The 25,722-nt window shown below is 39.3% G+C and overlaps 1 protein-coding gene across 1 annotated transcript in view; it reads left to right on the top strand.

Annotated features, from left to right (window-relative positions):
- Positions 1 to 2,431: 2,431 nt before the first annotated feature.
- LOC120536337 (solute carrier family 26 member 9-like) overlaps positions 2,432 to 25,722 on the top strand; it is a 50,722-nt gene continuing 27,431 nt past the window's right edge. Inside the window, 11 exon segments of the mRNA XM_039764663.1 lie at positions 2,432 to 2,556; positions 9,353 to 9,492; positions 11,090 to 11,200; positions 14,398 to 14,469; positions 14,472 to 14,569; positions 14,789 to 14,953; positions 17,299 to 17,451; positions 21,078 to 21,160; positions 21,264 to 21,411; positions 25,273 to 25,386; positions 25,475 to 25,552. Of these exon segments, the coding sequence (XP_039620597.1) occupies positions 2,432 to 2,556; positions 9,353 to 9,492; positions 11,090 to 11,200; positions 14,398 to 14,469; positions 14,472 to 14,569; positions 14,789 to 14,953; positions 17,299 to 17,451; positions 21,078 to 21,160; positions 21,264 to 21,411; positions 25,273 to 25,386; positions 25,475 to 25,552 (1,287 nt within the window).

Below are 25,722 nucleotides of genomic sequence, written 5' to 3'. Positions count from 1 at the left end.
GAAGCCGAGTCTTAACAGTTTCAGCAAGACAGGAGAATAATGGATGCTTTTGAACTGGGGTATTGGTGAAGACTGTTATGAATACCTTTTGGTTTTAGAGGAGGTCCAGTGAAAATGTCCTTGCCCAGACTTTGGCTGTCGTATCTTGGACATTTTATGTAAACAGAGAGATCATTAGGGAAGACATCAGTTCTGGGAAGGTTGAAGGTCAGTGTAAAAAAAGAAAGACTAGCACTGAGATAAATTGATGCAATAACATAGATTGTGAAAGTACATTATCCATGGACACTGGCTTGACAGCAGATCCAGAATTGTTTGGAAGATATACCCATGAATATTAGAAAATGAGGAACATTGTAACAAGAACTGGCCATTTAGTCTCATAAGCTCCTATTCACCTAGCTTGTCTAAAATAACATCAAGTTTAGATATAGGAGATCCCTAAACTCATGCTCTTCATCTCACTACTTGGTAATTTATTCCATGTGTCTATGATTCTTTGAGTGAAGAAATTATTTTTTAACATTTGTGCACAATGTGCCCTAAACAAATTGTTACTGAATTTATTTTTAAGTAACAACTGGGTTCCATTGTATTAATTCCTTTCATATTTTGAAACACTTTGATCATGTCACCTCTTAATTTCAATTTGTGAAAATAAAAAGGATCAACTCCTTTAATCTCTCATCATAACTCATACAGTACCTCTGAAATTCTCTGATCCGCCTTGTTGCTCTCCTTTGGACTTTCTTGATTGCTGTTATGTCTTTTTTGTAATATGGAAATCAAAACTGCACAGAGTACTCCTCGTGAGGTCTCACTAGATATCTTAAGCATAACCACCCTTGACCTGTTCTGTACACATTATGATATAATCTAACATCATGTTAGCCTTCTTGATTGGTTCTGAACAGTCTGGGTGTAGATCTTGATGAGTCCACAATTCGCTTAGATCCTTATCAAAAAAAGTGCTTTCAGGTTTCAGGCTTCCAATTGTTTATTCAAATCTAATATTTCTATGAGGTTGACATGGACTTGATGCCACCTAACTAGCTAACTAACTAACTAAGACACAGTCAATGTTTGCAGAATGAGCTATTAGTTATGATGCACTGCACAGATGATGTATTTCAGTGTATTGGGCAATTAATTTTGCTAATTTTAGAATAAGAGATTGCTTACCAAGGAGTTACTGTACATAGGCCCACCCACTTAATTATTTTCTACTTTAAGCCCCCACTGCCAACTACCAAAAAGTAAACAGGGAGAACAAAGCCGACACAATTAAATATTAAACTACCTTACAGAAACAAGGACTGACTGTGTTATTTTTGGATAAATTTATATTCTGCCATCTTGTATGCCTGGAGTGTGTTTTCCTAATCTGCTCAGTTACTCCTCACCTCTGTGCCTTTTACACCAGATAACCAGTTGCTGATTTAATCCAATGAAGGTATTACAAGACACTTGAAGATATTAGAATGTGTAGATTATTAGCTGATAAATGAGTTTTAATAGCATGCACTATACTGATTCAAGTGGATCAGAGAAAGTTGCTCATTCTGAGGAGTTCACTTTATGGAAGACCACAGGCCTTTTGCTTCACAGGTCAAGTTCTCTGTTGAGTTACATTTGCTGGTTCACACTTGTAACAACTGACATTTATTAGTGGTTTCTGGAATAGACATGCAGGTTAGGTGGATTGACGATTCTAGATTGTCCCTAGTGTGTGCTTGGTGTTTGGGTGTGCGTGTGTGTGTCCTGCGGTGGGTTAGCGCCCTGCCCGGGATTGATTCCTGCCTTGCGCCCTGTGTTGGCTGGGATTGGCTCCAGCAGACCCCTGTGACCCTGTATTTGGATTCAACGGGTTGGAAAATGGATGGATGGATGGATGGAAGTTGTTATTATCCACACATCCATTATTAAGTCCACTTTATCCAGGGCAGGGTCATGGGGACCAGGGTTACCCAGCAGCATTCGGCACAATGTAGTAATCAGAAATAGAGGGTGTGGCAGTTCATCAGAGGCACACTTAAACATTCATTTGGAGTCAGGTTTCCTGTTAACCTAACGAGCCTATCTTTAAGGAAAAATCAGAGTATCTGGAGAAAACCATAAATAGTCATGGAAAGAATGGGAAAAATATCTTTAGTAATCATTGAAAACAATTCTTTGAAGCTGTATCTGCTAAGGAATATTTTGGGAAAGTAAAATCATAATATGAAACATATCTGCAGTCGTCTGATGGGTCAAAGTTGAAATCATGCCTGAAGGGCTTGCCTTGAGTTGTGCCTTACTGATAATGAACTGCATTGTTTTCTTCTTCCTCTCTACTTTTGTCTACAGCAGTTGTAACATCCTACCAGGCTCCTTGAGTGTTCATCAAATCTGATTGTGGCATTTTGGGGTAGCGGGATCCAGCAGCCACACAATGACCCTCCACCAGCCCCGCTACAGGATTGACAGGTCCATCTACACATCCGCCAGCTTTGATGAACAATATGAGAAGAAAGAAAGGAGCTACCCCACCTGGGAGAAACTGCGCAATCAGTTCAGGTAGGGATGAGGAGATCCTTTATAGGGTTACATGCAAAATTTTAGTGCTGAAGCTGTAAAGCAAATCTATTGCTCTGACTGAATGATTAGATCAGTCTCATGAAAATGAGACAACCCAGTGCTTTTAATAGAAGAGTCTGAGTTTGTCATTGATTGGGGCTGTGTTATGAGAATAACACGTTAAGAGGTTTCTGACTAAAAGATTCAAGTTTTATTCATGTGTGCACTTCACACAGCGAATGCTGCCATGGCTATATCCTTCACAGTCACTTTTCTTAGCCAAAGTTGGTGGCTATTATTGATGCCACTGTAAAGTTTGACAATGTATTCAGTTATTTTCTGGATGCTTAGTGAGATCCAGTGAAATGCGTGGAACTGTGGCATTCACTCAGCAGAGATTGCAAACAGGCATCTACAGTAAGTCATCAGCTGTCTATGCAAATCTGCTTGTCTCACTTTGGACTAAACTGCAGATTCAAGTGGTGAAAATTAGGTTCTTTAGCAAAATTGCTCTATTTATCTCTTGACAATCTAAGAGATCTAACCAAGATAACATTTTTGAGAGGAGACAATTGAGACTACTTGGCTATTCAGTGCAGTTACCCTGTATTCTTCTCATTGTGATGCATAACACATATTACCTACTAAGGGAAAAATCTAGGGCAGACTTAACACACCCTGGTATGGTGATATCTCTCAGCTGACCTTGGAGTTTCTGGACCTGAAGAACTCAGACCTACACTAGAAAAAGACCATCCTGAATCTCAGGATTAATAAGATGAATAATGTGAAATCCAACAAATAAAATACACTTCATAATTTTGCAGTGTAGATGGACTGAACACAGATCTGATGGAGAGCTGGGTTTCAGGAGAGTGGCAAGAGAGAAAATGTCACTTTTCCATTGGCCTTAGTATGCTGTTTTGTGTTATCCTGAAGATGGACATTTTCCATCACTTGCATTTCTAATGTCCTGACTTTAGCTCCAGACATGAATACCTTCCTTGTGTTTGAGTTTTGGTGTGAAATACCCTTAAATTTGAGTTCGGAATACTGAAAAAAGATAAATACCAGGACAAGGCTACAACCTTGGATCCCTGCAGCCATTATATTCAATATGCATCTATACATGGTGACTCTGACTTGAGTGGGAGCCTGGATAAAGCAAAGATTTGAATGACCAGTGCAGTTGAGACTACTGTAAAAGGACCTCTCTGTACTGACTAAGGGTGAAACAGTAGTGTATGTTTTTTTAATGATAAGGAATGGGCCAAGGTCAATATTGAAAGTCAAAATGATCTGAGCTTGAAACAAATTGCTAACCAAAATTAGAAGACCAATAAAAGAAACTAATTTCTTTAACCAGGTAGACAATAATCGTTAATTTAATTTGCTCACTAAACAAGGATTATCTGTCAGTCTTGGACAGCTACAGAATGTCAAGGGTGATATTTGTTCCGTCCCTAAGATAATATAACACTCGTTGCACATTCTGGGGAATTCTCATAATGATTACCTAAGAAATGCTTTAAAATTATAATGCCCATAGCCAAACAGAGATGGCATTGTATAATCCTTGAGTCCCAAAACCCCTACGTAGATACACGCTTTGTAAAAAGGCATTAAAGAAAACTCACAAGAAATTTAAACAAACCTTGGACCATAACAAAAATATTTCAAATGCCCCTTCCCCTCTCTACCACTTCACTTATTCTGGCAAGACTTAACCTCTTGCCATAAACTATTGTCCTGCCCCACCACTATTTCTCACTGGAGTGAGACGTGTCTGCAGTCTGAGGTTACCTCCATGTCTAAGCACCAGCTTAAATGGTCAGAAGGCTAAGAATCTCTTTTGTTCTCTAATCAGGTATATGCCTACTTCGAATGGATGAGCTGCATTATAAAAAGGCCATATTAGACCCCCTTGTACATTGTAGAATATAGCACTCATACAGGCCACCACATCAAGTGGCATAAACATAAGAGCTTTCTTTGTCTGTCAATTATAGAGAGAGTCTCCTAATTCAAGAGCAAATTTCCAAAATTTGCTTAGTGCGTGCCTGGTCATTTTTTAGATATACTAGGGGGCTCCACCCCCTGCTCGCTTCGCTCGCCCACCCCCATGTTTGGTTTACCGGATTTATAATACAATACAATTTATTTTTTGTATAGCCCAAAATCACACAAGAAGTACGCAATGGGCTTTAACAGGCCCTGCCTCCTGAGAGCCCCCCAGCCTTGACCCTCTAAGAAGACCAGAAAAAACCCTTGTAGGGAAAAAATCGAAGAAACCTTGGGAAAGGCAGTTCAAAGAGAGACCTCTTTCCGGGTAGGTTGGGAATGCAGTGGGTGTCAAAAAGAAGGGGGTCAATACAATACAATACACAGAACAGAATAAATCCTCAATACAGTATAAAAATAAAAATTCTAGAAGTCGGAGAAGAATTTCACATTAGATGATATCACATAATATGATTTGGATTTGTTTAGAATTCTGGAGACCTCATTCATCAAGCTGCCTCCCCCATTTTGCCATTCCACAGCTGAAATAGCGCTAATCCGATGAAAGGACCCCTCTTTCCCACGATTCCTACGATCCTCCATCAGGGATGACTTTACCTTAGGCAGGCAATATACAATTTAAAGAGATTGTTATTTTCTTGGTAATTGTTACATATGCATTATTTTCACTTTTGCTTTAAAATCTTTTGTAAAAACAATATTTGTCCTTTATTTTCGGCCCCGTGCGTGGTTGCATCTCTTCCTCGCCAGACGTATAACACTGCTCGCGTTGTGAAGGGGAGGGCTGGCTGAACTGACGCTAAGGATATGCCGTCTCATCATCTGCTGGCGAGGTGCACATTTTGCTTGTCTCTTGTCATTGTTTTAAGAGCTGGGAGCACATGATGCTTGTCTGACAGATGCAATCCAACAACTGCTTGGGTTAGATGTCTGTGGACTTGTTTTAAATAATGGGTCACTGCCTGGTCTCGTGTGACGATGTAAAACCAATACTAGTCCTTTATTTATGGCACCGGGTGTGGTTAAATTCTTTCTTGCAGGACGTATAACGCTGCTCGCGCGCGGTGGGGGGTGGTTGCTGCTGTCACGCTGCCCTTCGATCTTTTTAAAGCCTTTACAGTCGCTGAACTTCTTCCTACTTTGTGTTTCTGCTGCTCGCGTTGTGATCACTTCTCTGTCATCATAAATATACACCTGAACGAATTGTGATTTATTTTAAATTAAACTTGTCATTGCTTTAACTGTTGCGGGTCCACAGATTCTCATAGTGTATGTTCCCTTATTGTGTAAATCTATGTTTTGCGCATTGAATGATGTGCACTGAGACACCTGTATCTGTGTGTGCTGCTTCCCTTTACACTACTGTTTTGTTTTGTTTTTTTGCCCATTCTCTTTCGTCTCACTGTTCTTTTGTCTTTCGTAATCTTAACGTGAAGATCACTTATCATCTACTAGTCATTCATTCCACAGGTTTTTTTTATAATAGAGAGACTAGATATCTGTTTCCTAGAATACATCTATACAGTACAAAACAGGGCCTGTCAGTCAGTAATTTTCTAATCTGCTTAGTTTTTAATAGGGTTGTAGGGGATGCTGGAGCTTATTCTAGCTAGCATAGGGTGCAAAACAGGAACAATCCCTAAACAGGGCACCAGTCCATCTCAGGGTGGGCATGCACACACACACACACACACACACCAACTACACACTTGGGTCAATTTAGGATTGTCATTCGTAAATGAATTATAGAACTCTTCATACATTAATTACACTGTTAATATGTACACCTATATTAACAATTCAATTAATATATTAACAGTGTAATTAATGTATGAAGATTTCCATAATCCTTTCTTCACATAAAAGTAAACATAATTTCAGCTCAGTGGACTGAGTGAGTTTTGGAAATCTACATTTCAGTTCAGGCATGCCTCAAAATGAAGCTGTGGGTATCTGGAATTATTATTCTCTTCAAGGAATCAATCGCACAATAGCCCAAATGGCAGATTATTGGTTCATTGCCCCTCATGGTTCGAGGTCCTCAGGAACAATACATAGGTTATGTTACCAAGAAGAAAGGAGGCGGGAGATACCATATACCATTTAAGCAATGTAACTTGCCAGGAAAAGAATCCAGCAATAATTCTGCAATTAAAACTTGAGGGTTTCAGAGCTGGGTATAGATATTGAAGGTGGTCCTCTCTGTCAAGCAGGGTGAGCAAGGTCCTTGGACGGAGCAGGTTCAGTGCTGGGAATCACATTGTGAAATAAAAGAACTGCCTCAAACTTACCAATGGCGACAAAATAACTACATTAACTCAATTAAATGAAATTTACATTATTTATGGATAGTGCTCTTCACTGAGTGCAGGTGCAGACCTCTGTGACAAGTTCTCAGGTAAAATGCAACAACACCACACCAACGTCACAAATAATAATTTTATAATTAGCTTTTATTATATAATTGTTCAGAATACAAATCCACAAACAAGCTCTGTCAGGAGACAGAGATGAAGGCAGAAGTTAGCTGTGTTCCTATCAGAGCTCTTGTTTTATACTGCATAAGAATGAAAGAAAAAGCAAGCAATGCATAGCAAAAAAAGGAAACATTAGCACTGTAACATAGTGATAATAATAAAGGTAATCAGAAATAAAAATATACAATAATACCTCAGGTAAATGAAGTATGTGCATCCCAGGATTTTATTAATTTTTAATGAGAAACTTCTACCTTTATCAGAGGTAGATTTAACATAAGAGGAATATGGCATGGACAAGTGAATAACTGCAGGTAGATTCCAATAATTCTCCAATTATGTAAATTACAATCAGTGCTATGGGGCACAAAACAAAAACAAAATAAGCCACCAACCTACCTGGCTTTGAGAAAAGGATGTGTCTCTTGAGAACAGGCCTGTTACAGGGAACTCTGACCTTCCACTAAGTCCAAGTCCAAATGAGATAGCAACACATTAGGTGTCAGACCTTTATAGCCCTGCAGCTGGAAGGGATGGGGTTATTTTCCCATAAAGGGCATCTTCTCGTTGCTGTAGAGGAGGAGAAAATAGACCGTTCCTCTGTTACACACATGTGGCAATAGATAATGTAGTGTAAAGACATAGGAAAATGTGGGGTAGATGTTTGTATGGGTGAAGCAGGACTCATGCCATCTGCTGTTTCCTTTGTCCTTCAATGGCCACCATACAATGCCATTGACGACAGTTTGGTTTTCATGGCTCCTACCATGTGATTCCATGTGCTCTCATTTCCCTCATTCACTACTTAAACATATGACTGCTCTGGTTGCTTCTCACACAGAGGCCACACTGCCTGCCTCACTTTCATCAACTCTGTGAGACAGTCCAAGTCAGGGATGTTCTGGGGGGCCGCAGTGGCTGCAGGTTTTCATTCTTACCATCTTCTTAATTAGTGACTACTTTTTGCTGCTAATTAACTTCATTTTCTTTAATTTTAATTAATTTGGCTCAGGCCCCTTAGTTGTTTCTTTTTCCTCAATTAGCAGAAAAACAATAATGAGACACAAAATAAGCCACCACGGGGCCAGCTCACCTGTGTATATCACACAATATCTGAAAATAAAGAAACGTGAAGATCTCAGTAAGACTGATCACTCAGCTCACCAAAACATTTTGACAGTGTTCTTTGAAAAAAACAGAAAATCTACAGTCCTGGAAATGTCTGCTGTGGCAGAATGAGAGCAGCAACAATCAATGGGACTAAATAATGGGCTTAATTAACAGCAAGACATTTATTTTAACAGGCCTCTCATTAAGAGAGTTGGAGTTTGAAGCCCCAGTGTAACTGGTCATCTGTTGGCTGGTTTCAAGTCTCATTTCTGTTTGGCTGTCATTTAATGAAGAAAAGAATCAATTCAGAGGACTGAATCCTTAAAAACAGGACTATTAAAAATGAAGGGAAAAGAAATTAATAAACAGTGAAAACTGGTCACCGATTAGGAAAAGGGTTAGGATGAAAACTTTTAGCCACTGCTTGACACCCCCAGATCCTTAAGAAAAGTCACCGGTGGCCATACACCCAAGCTAACAGACTAACAGTGGAGAAGCTTCTGCAAAGTGCTTGCAGGTGAGTGCTTGCTATCGGCGCCCCCTATCAACACTCTGAAGCAGTTCTTTTCATGGTGCTAATCCTATTGAGTCTGCTATGTGGCATTGCTTTGCTACAGTTGTATCCTCTTTAGAATCTGTATTTTGGATTCTAAAGAAGCTAGTTTATGTTATTGTGACGTACTGGGAAAGTTATAAGTATTAATTTATAGAATGCATTGACATAACTATGGTACACAAGATAACAAAGCACTCTCCTATTGTCATCATTATCAATTGGCCCATCAGTTGCCTGTCAGTTAAGTGGCAGACTTTGTGCAGTGGAGAACTAACCCTCATATATCACTGATACCCTACAGCACACACTTCTGTGTATGGAAGTCACCAGTGAACATCTAGCGCTATAGTGAACTGGTATTTGAATCTGTGCATGCGCCATACCACATTTTATGTAGACTTCATTAAAATGGTCTGTGGGGCTTCACCAATCAAGGTATTACTGCATTGCATATTGTATATGAAAGAATATTTCATAAGAAGGCTATTTATATGAGTGCACAGTTTATTAAGTACACATACGTACCACAATGATGTCCTGAAATGTCATTATTCTTCACTGCCACCTATGTCCATGTTCTCCTTGACTACCAGTAGATTCTCCTTTCATACCTTGAAGGGCTTTCTTTCAGGTGTTCAGGCCCACGAGTTAAGGCCCTCCTGTTCAGACTTTTCCCAATCATCACTTGGCTTCCTAAGTACAAAGTAAAAGAGTCTCTGCTTGTTGATGTGCTCAGCGGTGTGAGTGCCGGGACCATTCAAGTGCCTCAAGGTGAGTGTCCTCAGGATGTTCCATACCATTCTTTCTAGCAACCAACAATGTACGATCTGCTTATAGATGATGGTCTCCAACACGTATTTCTGCTTTCCTGTGTTTCTCATTTGTTAAACAAGCTTTCTCACAACTCTAGTATATCATTCTAAGGCCCTTTTCACTTTTGATCTGCTTTATCCACTTGCTGTTACTTTTTTCCACTATTCATGGTTCTTCTAATTCTCCCTATTCTTGGAAGCAACAAACAACTTAAATCTGAAGATAGAACTGGCTAGTGATCTGAATAATTTTTGCCTCTTCTTTAGGGTAGAGCAGCTCACCAATGCGATAGAAGTCGTCATAAAATGCCCATAGTTGGGAAAAATAATAAGCATGTAATTATGGGTGATGCATTGAGCCTGTTGCCTAGTTAGATAGAAGTGGCACCTCTAACAAATCAAGTTTGTGCAAAGATATCTGAATCAAACTATATTTCCGTTATTGGTTCTCCCAGAATGCACTTTTCCATTTTTTATGGAGTTGCAAAATTTATGGGTATCATTTTAAGGCCTGGTACCCTCTGGTCCCCATGACAACATATATACTTATCTGAGTAGTCAGCTGTATACAGTAAGTACATTTTGTATATACTGATAGAAAAAAGAAACACAGGGTTTTCTAGAATAAGATGATTATAGGTTTAACTTTTATACAGAAAAAATACCTCAATTCAAAGCTTAGGTCAAAATAAGACAAAAGGAATACTTAGTGTTCTGTAGTCATGTGCCAGCATTGTCAGACACTGTGGGTTAAGCTGCGCCACTTTGTCTTGACCAATTGCAACATGTCAACAGATCAACAAAACAGATTAGCATCCAAGATCTAATCTCCCATGAGTAACCACAGCATAACAGAAGCTCCACATCAGACTGGTCCATCTGAGAGAAAGTTTTAGATATGCCAATGGGCCCAATATCATCATCTGTGATAAGATGATGAAGGACAGGCTTGATGTTGCTGGCCTTGGAGCAAATTGACTGGTCAGAGTCCCTGTGCTCAAACTTCCTAGACATCACTGGACTGTACTGGGCCACATACATTAGATATTGTCCCAAATGTTTAGATGAATGAATGCTAGTATGCAGGTGCTGCCTTGGCCTGGTTTCTGTCCTATCTTTAATCCCACAGAGCACCTTTGTGATCTCCTGGATCACAAAACCTGGAGAAACGACCCTCTGCCTGCCCACAATCAGCAACTGTCTGACATTTTTGCAGAAATGGGATAACATCTGACAAATGCAGATTCAGAGGCTCATTAGCTTGTGTATCTTCATTATAATGTATTTGTAATTGGAGTGCAGCAATCATAAACTGCATTTAGAAGGTCAGAAAATGGATTCATGGAGGAATAGGTAGAATTTGTTTATAGGTAGAAGTTAGCTTTGTAAGAATTAATTAAATACTAAAATGAACATTGAATCAGCCACCCCTGACCCAGTAGTTAGGATATAGAGGGTTGGATAATGGATGGACGGATGGAATCAGCCAACAGAAAAGATCTGGAACACTAATATTTTCTAACACTCAATTGATTGGCATGTCATGTCCTTCACAGGCATGGCCTTTGCATTGCTGGCTAACCTTCCACCGGTCAATGGGCTCTACTCATCTTTTTTCCCCCTCATAACATACTTCTTCATGGGATCAGCCCACCAAATGGTACCAGGTAAGACCACATTAATAAATGGTTTCTCATTGTCAAACCAATTACTTGGAGAGTACAACTGTATTCAACAATGCCTTGGTGCTTTTTAAAAAGCCATGACATAAATGTCCTGTGAATCAACCTCCGCTATTGCACTCTTCTGAAAACACCTTGAAACAAATCTTCTATATATTTCAGTCATTTGGCACTTTTAAACTAAAGAACTTTCTAGCAAATAAAGAGATTAAATTTGTTATTGTGGTGAATGAAGAGGTGCTTTGTAAGGATGAATGGCTTTGACATATCAGATCATAATCAGGAATTGTTGCACCAAAAAGTGAAAGACCGACATCCAAACAAAAAGGCCGAAAACTAGACAAGCAATTTGTCAGTAAAGTGTGTTTCTCTCTCTGATAATCCTGCACACATCCACTCACGTAGAACATGACTCCTGGCGTAAAAATAAAGGTATAGGAGGCAAACTTCTAAACAGCTCCATTTGTTGTGTAACCTGATATGTTAAACAACAAAAATGAAATATAATAAACTCCAGTATTTCTAATAAAATATTAGAATATTACATCTTGCCTGAAGAAGGGGCCTGAGTTGCCTCGATAGCTTGCATATTGTAATCTTTTTAGTTAGCCAATAAAAGGTGTCATTTTGCTTGACCTTTCACTAATAAACTCATGAAATGTACAAATTCTTCATGTTTACTTAATACAGTAAAACTCTATTTACAGTAAATTCAGAAAGTATTCAGATCTTCACTTTCTGCACAATTTATTGTGTTGTAAATTTCATTTTAAATTTAAAAAATGCCATTTTCTCCCATCAATTTTCACTCAATAACCTATAATGACAAAATAAAAACAAGTTTTTTAGAAAGGTTTGCAAATCTATTAAAAATCAAAAATTGAACTCTCTCATTCATTTAAGAATTCAGACCCTTAATTCAGCCCTTTGCTAAAGCAGCAATTACAGCTTTGAGTCTTCTTGGGTAAATCTATACAAGCTTTGCACATCTAGATTTGGAGAGTTTATTCCATTCCTCCTGGTAGACCCCCTCAAGCTCCATTATATTGGATGGTAAGTGTCTGCAAACTGCCATCTTTTGGTCCCTCTGCAGATGTGGTATGGGGATCTAGTCTGAGCTTTGACTGGTCCACTCAAGGACAGTCAGACTTGTCACAGATATAATTTACAATACAATTTATTTTTATAAAGCCCAAAATCACACAAGAAGTGCCGCAATGGGCTTTAACAGGCCCTGCCTCTTGACAGTCCTCCAGCCTTGACTCTCTAAGAAGACAAGGAAAAACTTTAGAAAGGGAAAAAAATAGAAGAAACCTCGGGAAAGGCAGTTCAAAAAGAGACCCCTTTCCAGGTAGGTTGGGCGTGCAGTGGGTGTCAAAAAGAAGGGGGTCAATACAATACAATACAATACACAGAACAGAACAAATCCTCAATACAGTATAAAAATAAAACTTTTACAAGTACGGAAAAGAATTTAACAGTAGATAATATCACATAATATGATTTGGATTTGTTTAGAGTCCTGAAGGCCAGCTAGCTGCCTCCCCGTATTGGCCATTCCACAGCTGAAACAGCCTGGGCCAGTCAATCCGATGAAAGGACCCCTCTACCCCACGATTCCTGCCATCCTCCATCAGGGATGACTTTACCTTAGGCAGACACAACAACTCCACTCCAAAGTTGTCTTGACTGTATACTTTGGGTCGATATTGTGTTAAAAGGTGAACCATCTCCCCAGTCTGAGGTCACTTGCACTCTGGAGCAGGTTTTCTTCTCTGTATTTGGCTGCAATCATGCTTCCCTCAGTTCTTACCAGTCTTTCTGTCTCTACCGCTGAGAAGCACTTGTCCATAACATGATGCTATCATACAGTTTCAGGCTTGTGATGAGCAATGCCTGGTCTTCACTAGACATACTGCTTGGAGATTGCCCAAATAGTTACATTTATGACTCATCAGACCAAAGACTGGTTTCCTCATTCTCTCAAAGTCTTTTAGAATCCACCGTATGCCTTTTAATCAAGAGTGTCTTCTGTCTAGCCACTCAACCAAAAACACCTGATTGATAGACTGCTTGCTCAGATGGCCATCTTTCCAACAAGCTCTCCCATCTCAGCAGAAGATTTCTGAAGCTCTATTAGAGTGACCACTGCATTCTTGTTCACTTCTCTGACTAAAGTTCTTCTTGCCTGGTTACTCAGATCTATTGGATGGATAAAACTCTAGGAAGAGTCCTGGTGGTTCATTGCAATTACTGAACCCACTGTGCTCCTAGGACTATTCTAAGCTTTAGAAATGGTTTTATCCCCTTGCCCTGATCTGTGCCTCTCTGAAATGTGATCTTAGAGGTTTGTAGAGAGGTCCTTGGACTTCATAGCTAGGTTTTTGTCCTGACATGCAGTGTGAGTTGTACAACCTTCTCTACACAAGTGTGTTCTTTTCTAAATGATGTCAACTCAATTCAATGTGCCACAGGTGAACTCTAGAATTCTAGAAGGATCTCAAGGAACTATGATGCACCTGACCACAATCTGAAGACCATAGCAAAGGGTCTAAATACTTCCATGAATGAAAAATATCTTTGAAATTTAAAACAATTACAAACCTTACTGAAAACATGTTTTCACTATGCCATTATGGGTTGGTGAGTGTAGACTGATGGGCAAAAAGGGCAAATTTATCCATTTCAAATTAAACCAACAACGCAATAAAGTGTGTAGAAAGAGAAGTGGTCTGAATACTGTTTGAATCCACTCTATGTTTTGTAAACTGCTGAGTTTAACAGCTTTGTGACACAATAGTCAATAAAAAGCTCAAAATGCAGTTCATGGTGGACCCTTAGGGACCAACACTATATTAAAGTTCAGTTTTTAAGCACACTTATCTGTCCTACGCTGACCCTTCAGTTTCACACACGTACAGTGTAATCAGGATGACTAATTCTTTATACATGGAGGGATTCTTTACTAATTTAATTTCCCACAGTATAGCATATATCATGTCATCACTTTCATTCCTAGTGTTTGAATCTGGACAGCTAATTTTGCAGAGTTTAAAGTTGACGATTATATTCAGTGAAAAATTCATCAAAGTGTAGGAGATTTAGTTAGTTTAAGGGGTGCTGATCCATTACAGTGTAACTGCACTTTTACAACCTTACATCTCTTTTAAAACTACTGACAGGCACCTTTGCTGTGCTCAGCATTATTGTGGGCATCGTCTGCATGGACCTGGTGCCCCCAGCCACACTGAACATTACAACAGCACCGCTGAGAAATCTGCAGAGGAGGCTGCCCTTGATAATGCCCGTCTGGGGATTTCCGCAACACTGGCGTGTCTCACAGCTCTTATTCAGGTGAGTAATTTGAGAAGGCATTTGTGGGAGCCATAGGCAGAAATGAAACTGCTGCTGTGCCTGAAAAAGTGCATTAGTCATTCTACACTGTGAGACACTTGATTAAAGAGGTGTTGTAGACATCCTGTGTACCCCCTTAAAGTGTGAACATTCTCTGAACCCCAAGAGTAATATCTCACTCCATGGAGTAACTAATATTCTAATGTTTTCTGCCCACAGATCAGCTTGGGACTGATGCAGTTTGGGTTTGTGGCTATCTACTTGTCAGAGTCATTCATCCGTGGTTTTATGACAGCGGCTGGCTTGCAAATTCTTATCTCTGTGCTGAAGTATATTTTCGGGATCCATGTTCCTCCATATAGCGGACCACTAGCTGCTGTGAAAGTGGGTGTTGCCACAAATTCCCTTCCAGATTTTTGTCACTCTTAGAAGTAGAACTTGCATTATGTTTATGTTATGTTTCATATCGTTCGTAGTTATGGGTCTTCATTGTTAGCAATTAGTCTGCAATTATTTTTTAATCACATTTATTTGGCAGGCCTTAACAGTGAAGTGTAGTGGAGACGGGTTACACCATGGGTCAGTAAGACATTGCAGAGATGAACTCTAATAGCATCTGTGTGCAGGATGCATGTTCTATCTGTGTCTGTGTTAGTATTTTCTTGTGGAACTGCAGTTTTTATTCCATATTTCAAAGATGTGGACTTCTTATGAGAAGGATTTAGGAGTTATAGTAGACTCTACACTCTCAACTGTCAGATAGTGTTCAGATGTCATTAAGAAAGCCAACAGAATGTCAGGTTATATAGCGCCTTGAGGTGTGGAGTACAAGTCCAAGGAAGTTCTGCTCAAGCTTTATAACACACTGGTGAGGCCTCATCTGAAGGACTGTGTGACATTTTTGACTCCAGGCTATAAAAAGAACATAGCAGCACAAAGGAAAGCCCAGAGAAGAGCAACTAGGCTGATTCCAGGGCTACTGGGGATGAGTTACGAGGAAAGATTAAAAGAGCTGAGCCTTTACAGTTTAAGTAAAAGAAGATTAAGAGGAGAGCTAACTGAAGTGTCTGTGGTGGGCTGGTGCCCTGCCTGGGGTTTGTTTCCTGCCTTGCGCCCTGTGTTGGCTGGGATTGGCTCCAGCAGACCCCCGTGACCCTGTAGTTAGGATATAGAGGGTTGGATAATGGATGGATGGATGACTGAAGTGTTTAAAATTTAAAAGGGAATTAGTACAGTGTATCTAGACTGTTATTTTATAATGAGTTCATCAGGAACATGGAAAAGTAAGGGTAAATTTCACAAAAGCGTTAGGAAACTTTAATTTACACAGAGAGCCACAGACACATGGAATAAGTGACCAAGTATTGTGGTAGACAGTAGGGACCTTCAAAACTTGAATTGATGTTAGTTTAGAAGAATTAGGTGGATAGGACTAGAGAACTTTGTTTGGCTGAATGACTGTGATGTTGCGTGTTAGCTCCACACTCCCAGTTGCTCTAGGGAGTCTCTTGTATCTGCTACCGCTGATAACGTAACTGAGGCATGAACCTAACAGATGAGGACACAACACACAAAGCAAGGGGTTGGTGCAACAGTGCATCAGTGCTTTTATTTAAAACTTCAAAACAGTGTTCAAAAGTGGCGTGCAAAAATTTTATAATAAATAATTCATAAAAAGAAGTGAACTGTGATTGTAAATAATCCATTAAATGAGGTTAAAAATGCAGGCAGGGAACTGTCTTTCCCAGTTCTTAGCCCTGGTGCCTTCCTTTTAAAGTTGATGTCTCTCTGTCTTACATTGATCGGGCCTTGGAGTACGGAAAGATGTCGACCAACAGGCACAGACAACCTTTTATTTTGGCCCATCTCCCTGCTGCCGAACCCACAAATGTTCCATGGGGAGCCGCCGAGCCCTGCTCCGCTTGCACTGCTGTCGATATCTGGCTCCTCCCAGTGAGATTGCACTGTCCTCCCACCGCTGCCAATCACTGGCTAATCCCAGCGAGAGCACCCCCTGAACATAATGGTCACTCCTGGTACATGGTTGCTCAACAGGAGAGATCCCACAGCCCCCTCCTAAGTAACAGCTACACACTCCTTCCTGGGGCTCAGCTTCCATCCTCCTGCTTCCTCCACTCTTGCAGCAGTTTCTCTCCATTCCTCTCTTTAACTTCACTGCCCTTTCTTCCTGATAGCTCTCCCTTATATATCTCCATGGGTGCAGTGGCTCAATTGTGCACCGCAGGAAGCCGCTAAATAAGTTGAGATAGACTGCACCATCACGTGCAGGTAAGTCTCACCTCAACTACATCACCAACTTCCTGCAGCTGCGTGAGCACGCACACCCATGGAGACTGAGCCAGTTATTCAATTATTTATTTAAAATGGTCCTCTAATTGCTGAACCCACAGACCCACTATACCACAATGGCCTGTTCTCTTCCAGAATGTTCTAAAGCTCTAGGTGTGCAGATTTGGTTGGTTGTAAATTGGCGCAGAATGAGTGATTATATTTGTATATATGTGTGTTTATTTTACAACAGACTGGAGCTGTATCTAGGATTGGGTCTTGATTTGTACCAAATATTGCTGGGATAATTTCTGGCCCCTAAGAACTTCAGCTGGATTGTTTGGATTTGATAATGAGTGGAAGGGTGGATGGCTACTCAGGTGGTTGTTGTGTCTTTAGTGTTACGCTTAACATGAAAAATCTTCTTCTTTGACTCTTAGACCCTGATAAACCTCTGCAGTAATCTCCACAAAACCAATGTAGCATCACTCATATTTGCCCTTGTGAGCAGCGTGGCCTTGATCATTGTGAAGGAACTCAACTTGAAATTCAAGCACAAAATTCCTTTCCCCATCCCTATCGAGATAATAATAGTGAGTTTTTCTGTTTTTTTATTGAGTGGCTCTTTCAGTGATCACTATAATTAATGACATACAGGCATTAAGCATATAATAAATTACAGTTGGTGACCCTAAATGAAGTACACTGAACTCAGAAGATAAAAGGTAAGCTAGAGAATTTCATGTTTAACTACAGGTTGCTAGTAAGCTTGACTAAGGTGAAGCTGTTTATAGCACATAAGGTTTTAATCTATGCTGATAAATTCAATATATAATGTTGCTAAAATTGTTTAATTACATGAAAGCAAGAAATAAAAAAATAAAAATGTGTGCTGAGGTGTACAAATAAAAAACATGAACTAAGAATATTAAGTAACAGTAAAAAAATGATCACCTGTACTGCTGTACCCGTAAACAGATGGAGTCCTGCCATCTATGCTATCAGTCCACATTGCATCAAATCAGTGCAATGCTTACAATCCTTACACCTCAGACAACATTGATACATGTTTATATCTGTGACTATAACGTTATTATGTTATGATATGGTTTAAAAGCAATTTATTTTGGTCTGTTTAACAGATTTTGGGGTACTTTGTGTTACCCATACTAGGTTTTCGAACATGAGGATTTTGAGTTTCTTAAAGAAAAATTGATTTATGTCTTTTTAATTATCATTTAATTTTTCACAGTCATCACCATTGTGATGGGTGGTCAGTACTGTGTTGTTTAGGAAACAACTCAGAAGTGCACAGCGTGAGATGTCACCATAGGTTTTTCACTAGACGACTGCATATTTAAGTATCCAATTACAAACCTTCTTGTCCACATCTTATCTTCTGGTCCCATTATACATTATTTTCTGCCAGGACACTTTTGATACACCTGGGCACTTTATGAGTGGTGTGACCTGTGATCATTGGGTGTTCAAGGTCTTTCAATATCAGACACTGTCCCTTATGCTTTCCTAGCCCATGTTCAAGTAGCATTCCCAGCCATTCATCACAAACTATAACCATCTAGATCAGGGCTCCCCAACTCCGGTCCTGGAGGGCATCAGTGGCTGCAGGTTTTAAGTCTAACCCTTTTCTTAATTTGTGACCTGTTTTGGCTGCTAATTAACTTCTTTTGATTTAATTTTGTTTGGCTTGCTTTTTTAAGAATTGTTCCCATGAATTTCTTCAGCTTGAAGACTCAGACACCTTAATTGTTTCTTTTTCCTTAAGTAGCAGCCAAACAATAGTGAGATACAAAATGAACCAAAACATGACCCGCAAACTGTGACCATCATACAATATCCAAAAATAAAGAAAGGTGAATTCTCAGTAAGACTGATCACTCAGCTCACCAAAACATTTTGACGTTGTTTTTTTTGAAAAAATAGAAAATCTACAGTTCTGGGAAATGTCTGTTGTGGCAGAATGAGAGCAGCAACATGCCATGGAATGAAATAATGATCTGCTCAGGTTCACAAACATGTTAACAGTGCTCTTAGAAAAGAGAAAATCAACAATTTCAGAAATATCTGCTATTGTACAATAAGAGCAACAACTAGCTATGGAATTAAAGAATGGGTTAAATTAACAACAAGAATCGTAAGCTTAATTAAGCAACTGGTTGGAGTGAAACTGGTGTGAGTTTGAGGCCCTGACTTAATTGGTCTTCTGTTGGCTCACTCACTTCACATTTCATTTCTGTTTGGGTATCATTTATGGAAAGAAATGAAGCAATTCAGAGGAATGATGAAGAAATTCGGGGGAACTAATCTTAAAAAAGCAAGTTAAATAAGATTAATTCAAAAGAAGTTAATATAATAATAATATTGATTAATAAGCAGCAAAAACAGTGCACTAATTAAGAGAAGGGTTAGAATGAAAATCTGCAGCCACTGGGGCCCTCCAGGTCTGGAGTTGGGGTCCCGTGATCTAGAGGCTCTTTTGACAATGTCTGTAAGGGCTCTGATAGCTTTTTTTGATGTGTACATCCGATAATCTAATAAATAAATTGAAGACCTTTTAGAACAAGTGGGCTGTAAACCCACTGAATTCAACTTACCATACATTTTAGCCATTCATGCAGAAATCAAGCACTAAGTCTGCACACTTTTCTGGTCTTCTAAGTGTATGGTTATCAAAACCATAAACTATACCTGCTACATGAATGAATCAATACATAATGTTACAATTATAATCATCCATAAAATTAAAGGAACACAATCTGATTTCTTTGTGCTATTTCAATATAAAAAAGAATGAATTTCAAGCTAACATATACAGTACTGTATATAAATGTAGTAAAATTTGTATCTAATGAACTATGAAATGAATTTTAAAATTAAAACTGACAATGAAAATGATGAACTCCTGCTTAGCTCTTCCAAATTAGTAGCTTTTAGCTCACACATTTGTATACTCCGTGCTCGTGATTGTCGTTGATTACCGTATGCTGAACTGCAAAAAAACAAAAAGTTGAAAAACTTAATATACAAAATGTAAATGATTCAAAAGATATAAAAGCTGGAATGGATGAGTTCACAAGCCAAAGTGTGGGTCGCACTCTATTGAAGGAATTCTCCTGAGGTTCTCAAATAACAATAGACAGCAGCTGGCGTAGTACACTTATTAGTCATGTGCATGAAGTAAATATGGTAGCATGCACCGACACGGATTGGAAATTCCCAACAATAACAGCTCCACAGTAATTGGGAATTTCATGGAGCGTCAACGGACAAAACAGACCAATGATATAAAATGTAATTGCCAGCACAGTGTAAGATGTTCTATTTTTCTACCAAATATCAGACATTTAATGAAATTAGGCAAAAAGTAAAACTGAAAATGATGTGACAAGTTAAGCAGAAATCAAAACTGCTGTAAGCTATTTTTGTATTCTTAAGAATTATTGTTATTGATTTATTTTTATTATGTAAGGCTATGTTCACCTTGACATTCTGTTTGTTTGTCATTTTCGTGAGAAGTTTATATAGAAGCTAGCTGAAATACCCAGCATTGCCCGGGAGGAAAATACAGTTGTTTTGTTTTTTTAAATTGTTTGAGAAAAACATAATTTAAAAAAACCCACAACTTTAAAAATAAAAATAAATCAACAAACAATCAGAGACTCACTAATGTCCTTGTCTTGCGGTCTTGTATTTTGGTTATCATACAGTTGATGCTCGGAACCGGCCAACTTTATTTAATTTCAAAAGCAGCAGGGGCGCGGTGCAGCTCAAACATAAAGAATGCTGCCAGTCATCTGCTATATACTAACTGTGTAATCCCGTGTTGTTAAAATCACGGGATCCTACAAAGTATTGAAATTGTCAGAACTACTTTGGGCATCTCTCTGCTATGAGGATTCATGTTGCCGACATGCTCGCATCGCTTGTGCATTATTAGCTAAGCGACTGTCTTTCTTAGGAGGTTTCCTTGCCGGTGTGCTGGCCTCACTTGCGTATCCTTGGAGCTGGAGCCCTCACCCCGACTCTAAGTCTCACTTCCGGGCCGGACAGACACACTGACTTGCACACATAGAACTCAATTTAATTTCAAAAGCAACAGGGGTTCTTCAGGAGGATGTTGTTTTGAAAGTGAATTAGAGGAGAATGCAGAAATAAGAAATACCAGTAGATCTGTACTTATCCTAAATGTTTAATTTAGGTCATTGTGGCCACAGCTATCTCTGGACCTCTGAACATGCCCCATAAATACCATATGGATAACGTTGGCCCAATTCCTTTGGGGTAAGTCTGTATAACGGTAATGTAATATGGTACTTTTAGAGGAGAGTCTTTCTTCTTCACATCACACTGATATTTTCTTCTTCTTCTTTACCTTATTTTCTAGTTTTCCAGCCCCTGTTCTCCCAGAGGTGAAATACTGGGGGTATATGATTGGCACGGCCTTCTCACTAGCAATTGTAGGCTATGTGATAAACCTTGCTATGGGTCGCACCCTTGCAGCCAGGCATGGCTATGACGTGGATCCTAACCAGGTAACACTGAAAAAAATGGGTCTGCTAGCAAAAAGTCTCAGGTTATCAGTCTCGGGTTATCGGCTGTTTCACCCAACTTTAAATCTTGTGTCTGAAACTTGGGTATTATGTTTGACCAGTCTTTAAACATTGATGTTCATGTGAGGTCCTTACCTCGCTCTTGTTTATATCATCTGAGGATTATATCAAAGCTAAGAACAGTAGTATCGAAGTCTCAAATGGAGATGTTAATGCATACTTTTACTTTTTCATGTCTTGATTATTGTAATTCTTTATTTATATGTTTAAACAAGATGTCACTGCTGCGTCTTCAGTTTTTTCATAATGCTACTGCTAGATTGTTAACCAGCTCCAATAAGTGGACTCGCATTACTTCGAATTTATCTTCACTTTGCTGACTTCTGGTAGAATTTAGAATCCGTTTTAAAATTTTAGTAATCATTGTAGAGCTCTGCATGATAAAATCCATCCATCAATCCATTTTCTAACCCACTGAATCCAAATACAGGGTCACGGGGGTCTGCTGGAGCCAATCCCAGCCAACATAGGGCACAAGGCAGGAACCAATCCTGGGCAGGGCGCCAACCCACCGCAGGACACACACAAACACCAAGCACACACGAGGGACAAGTTAGAATTGCCAATCCACCTAACCTGCATGTCTTTGGATTGTGGGAGGAAACCGGAGCGCCCGGAGGAAACCCACGCAGACACGGGGAGAACATGCAAACTCCACGCAGGGAGGACCTGGGAAGCGAATCCGGGTCTCCTAACTGCGAGGCGGCAGCGCTACCACTACGCCACCGTGCCGCCCGCATGATAAAATACCACAATATATTTCAGATTTTTTACAACATTGTACTACTAGTCTCCCACTTAAATCATCTAACCAGAGTCTTCTTATTGTTCCATGTACTCTTCTAAAGACTTGTTGGGATTGGGTTTTTTAATCTGTTGCACTGAAATGGTGGAATATCCATCCTTATGCTTTATGGGCTGCTAATGCAACTGATACATTTTTTTACTGAATATATTAAAAGCAAGTAACATTCCATAAAAAACAAGTCAATTTTAACAAAAATAAGTTCAATTCAACCCCCACCCAAGAGAAAAAGAGGAAGGGCAACATCCAGAGTAAAACTTAATTACAGTTGTAGAAAAGAATGAAGAGAATCCTTTTCCCCAATATAAATGCTTATTCTAAAATGTTATTGATTAGATCCTGCCTGGTTTTAAAACAATTTTGAACAAATCAGTGAGAATTAAATTTTTTCCAATTTCAAACAGTATATAACATTAGTTACACACTGACTTAAAAGAGGTTGGTTAGGATTCTTCCAGTTGAACAGGATAAGTCTACGTGCCAATAGTGTAGTAAAGGCAATCACAGTTTGTTTGTCCTTCTTCACTTTTAACCCATCTGTGAGTCCACCAAACACAGCTGTCAATGGATTAGGTGGGATTGTAATACCAAGGCTGTCTGATAGGCATTTCAAGATTTTGGTCCAGAATGATATTAATTGTTTCCTCCCACAGTCCAAAGACATGCAGGTTAGGTGGACTGGCGATTCTAAATTGTCCCTAATGTGTGCTTGGTGTGTGGGTGTGTGTGTCCTGCGGTGGGTTGGCACCCTGCCCGGGATTGGTTCCTGCCTTGCGCCCTATGTTGGCTGGGATTGGCTCCAGCAGACCCCTGTGACCCTGTGTTCAGATTCAACAGGTTGGAAAATGGATGGATGGATGATATTGATTTGGTGCAGCCCCAAAACATGTGGCCCAGTGAGGCTGGAGCTCGATTGCAACATTTAGAAAGTTGGATCTTGCCCTGGAAACATTTTGGACAATTTTCAACAAGACAGATGTGTTCGATTAAAGATGATAAGTTGAATAATTGTATGCTTTGCGTATATGGAGCTCGAGTGAATTCTGTGCGTGGCTGCCTTCCACTCCGTTTCTGAAATGTTGAGTAAGAGATCCTTCTCCCACTGTACTCTGGGATCTTTAAAAGGAAGGGACTTTAGAATAGTTTTATATATTACAAAAATGCTGTCTGATTACTCAAGACTGATAAATAGTTCTTCCAGAATAGAAGTTAGGTGGGAGGTGAGGAAAATTGGGCAGAACTTGTTTAGTAAAGTTTCTAATTTAGAAAGAGTGGGAAAAATTGTGTCGATGGGACTCTAAGTTTTGGAGTGTAATTGCTCGTAGGCTGCAAAGACATAATAATAGTAATTTAATCCTGTAAACATTAAAAACTGCAAGTTTGAGAGGGCGGATAAAAGTAGTTAAGAGGCACCTTTTTAGTTAGCATATTAGTAACCTTTCTTGGCTCCTTCATTTTATGTTCTTTTGTTGAAATGTTGTCTTAATTTTATTTTTTTATTGTATGTAACTGTGTGTTTTAATTGTTTTCTGTAGTGTACAACACTGTTTAAAGAGTCTATAAATGTGCTTTATAAATAAAGAAAAAAAAAGAAAGAAACCTATTAAGCTACTCTTCAAGCAATGTTCATAGTAAATATAACAAGGCCAGATCAATGAAAAGGTGTCTGGGGAGGTAGGACAGCAGATTAGATGTAGATGAATAACCTCCAAATTACTCACAAAAAATAAGAAACTCTGAGACATGTTTAGACACACAAAATGAGACTTTCATTCATCTAGCAAGACCAAGAGATTCTTTTTGGGACTTATTTGCACATGCAATGCCATCCACCAAGAGGGAGAAGCAATTAGTGAAGCTGTTTAGACACACACTAAAACAGCTCTTACATACGGTGCCAAACAAATATGAAAGTGGGAGTCTCATTCAGGCCTACAGAGGCATCTTCCTGAGGAGTAGCTCAGACATTCTGTAAAGAGAAGGGTCAAAATATACTCTGCAATAAGAGGCATGCCTCAAATCCCATCACACAGAGAATCCCACCAGATTCATCCTTCTTGGAACTCCTCCACTGAACTGTGACCCATATTCTTTGAAGGGGGCTACCTCTGATTCAGTCTGCTGAGTGGGCACTTGAAGACAGGCACTTACATTGCCAATACAAATCAAAGCCAAAATCACAATTTGGTTACATCCGCTCTACTACGTTTTAATTTAAAAACATGAGTTTTAAACAAAAAGGATCTCTGTCCAAATAGTGTTTTCACTCTGTTCGTAAAAGTATCTCTGTCCACACTAAAACATTTACGCACATCAGTGGAAAAATCCTTTCAGGGATGGTAATGCTATGAGATTTATCGCAAAAACTGTAGCAACCAGTAAATTATTTGCTTTTTGTGCATGTATGCAGCATTCAGATTGTACAAAATACAATTTCGATTTATACAGGTAAGCAACACAACAAGCCTCATGGAAAGTCTGTGTACACGATGTTGGAATATGGTTTCTACCATGAAGGGTGACCAATAAGGGAATGAGATGTTATAATGAGCAGGAACGGCTACGTAATAAGCACAAGCAAATAAGAGTGCAAATAGAGTCTGCATTTTTAAAACTCTTCATTTTCACTCAATCCACACTCTAATGCTGAGCTGGTGTGTTCATAAGTATGCAGCTCTACAGAGCAATTTCAAAAGTCTCAATTTTCCGGGGTTAAAAATGCCAGGATAGTGAGTATGAAAGGCAAAAACTAAGACTAATGTCTCCATTTTAAAAACAAAAATGCAGTAGTGTGTGGTGTGTCTAAGAATTGCGAACCCCAGACAATTGATGCTAATAAAAATTTGCATTAACTTTATGTGAGTGGAGCTGTTTAAGGTGTCACTTCCAGGTATAGTGGGACTATGTGAACTGTGGGTGGATTGGTTAGAGCAGGTTTGAACTTTCACCCTAACTGTTGTCCTGTTTCCTTTATTCAGGAGATGTTGGCTCTGGGCTGCAGCAACTTCTTTGGCTCCTTCTTTAAGATTCACGTCATCTGTTGTGCACTCTCAGTAACTCTAGCAGTGGATGGTGCCGGTGGAAAGTCTCAGGTAAGCAAATGGTTACTGGTTAGATTTGCTACAGATTCATTAAGAAGGAGAAATGTAATATTTATTGTGTGTTTTGTACTGCCTGCAGTTTGCCAGTCTCTGTGTCATGTTGGTAGTTTTGGTGACGATGCTTGCCCTTGGCGTTTATCTTGAACCTCTCCCAAAGGTATGAACCTCCAATGTGCTTATTCTCTCTCTATTGTCTTATAAACTTCACGCTTGGTCATTTGGAATGGAAGAGCTAAACAACTAGCTCAGACAGAGCTACTCTGGCTCTAATCGTATTTGAAGGATTGAACAATTAAGAATATAAGGATATAAAACATCAGAAATTTG

Source organism: Polypterus senegalus, chromosome 10 (genome assembly GCF_016835505.1).
Source record: "Polypterus senegalus isolate Bchr_013 chromosome 10, ASM1683550v1, whole genome shotgun sequence".
NCBI classification, from domain to species: Eukaryota; Metazoa; Chordata; class Cladistia; order Polypteriformes; family Polypteridae; genus Polypterus; species Polypterus senegalus.
This window is presented reverse-complemented; position numbering and strand designations above follow the sequence as displayed.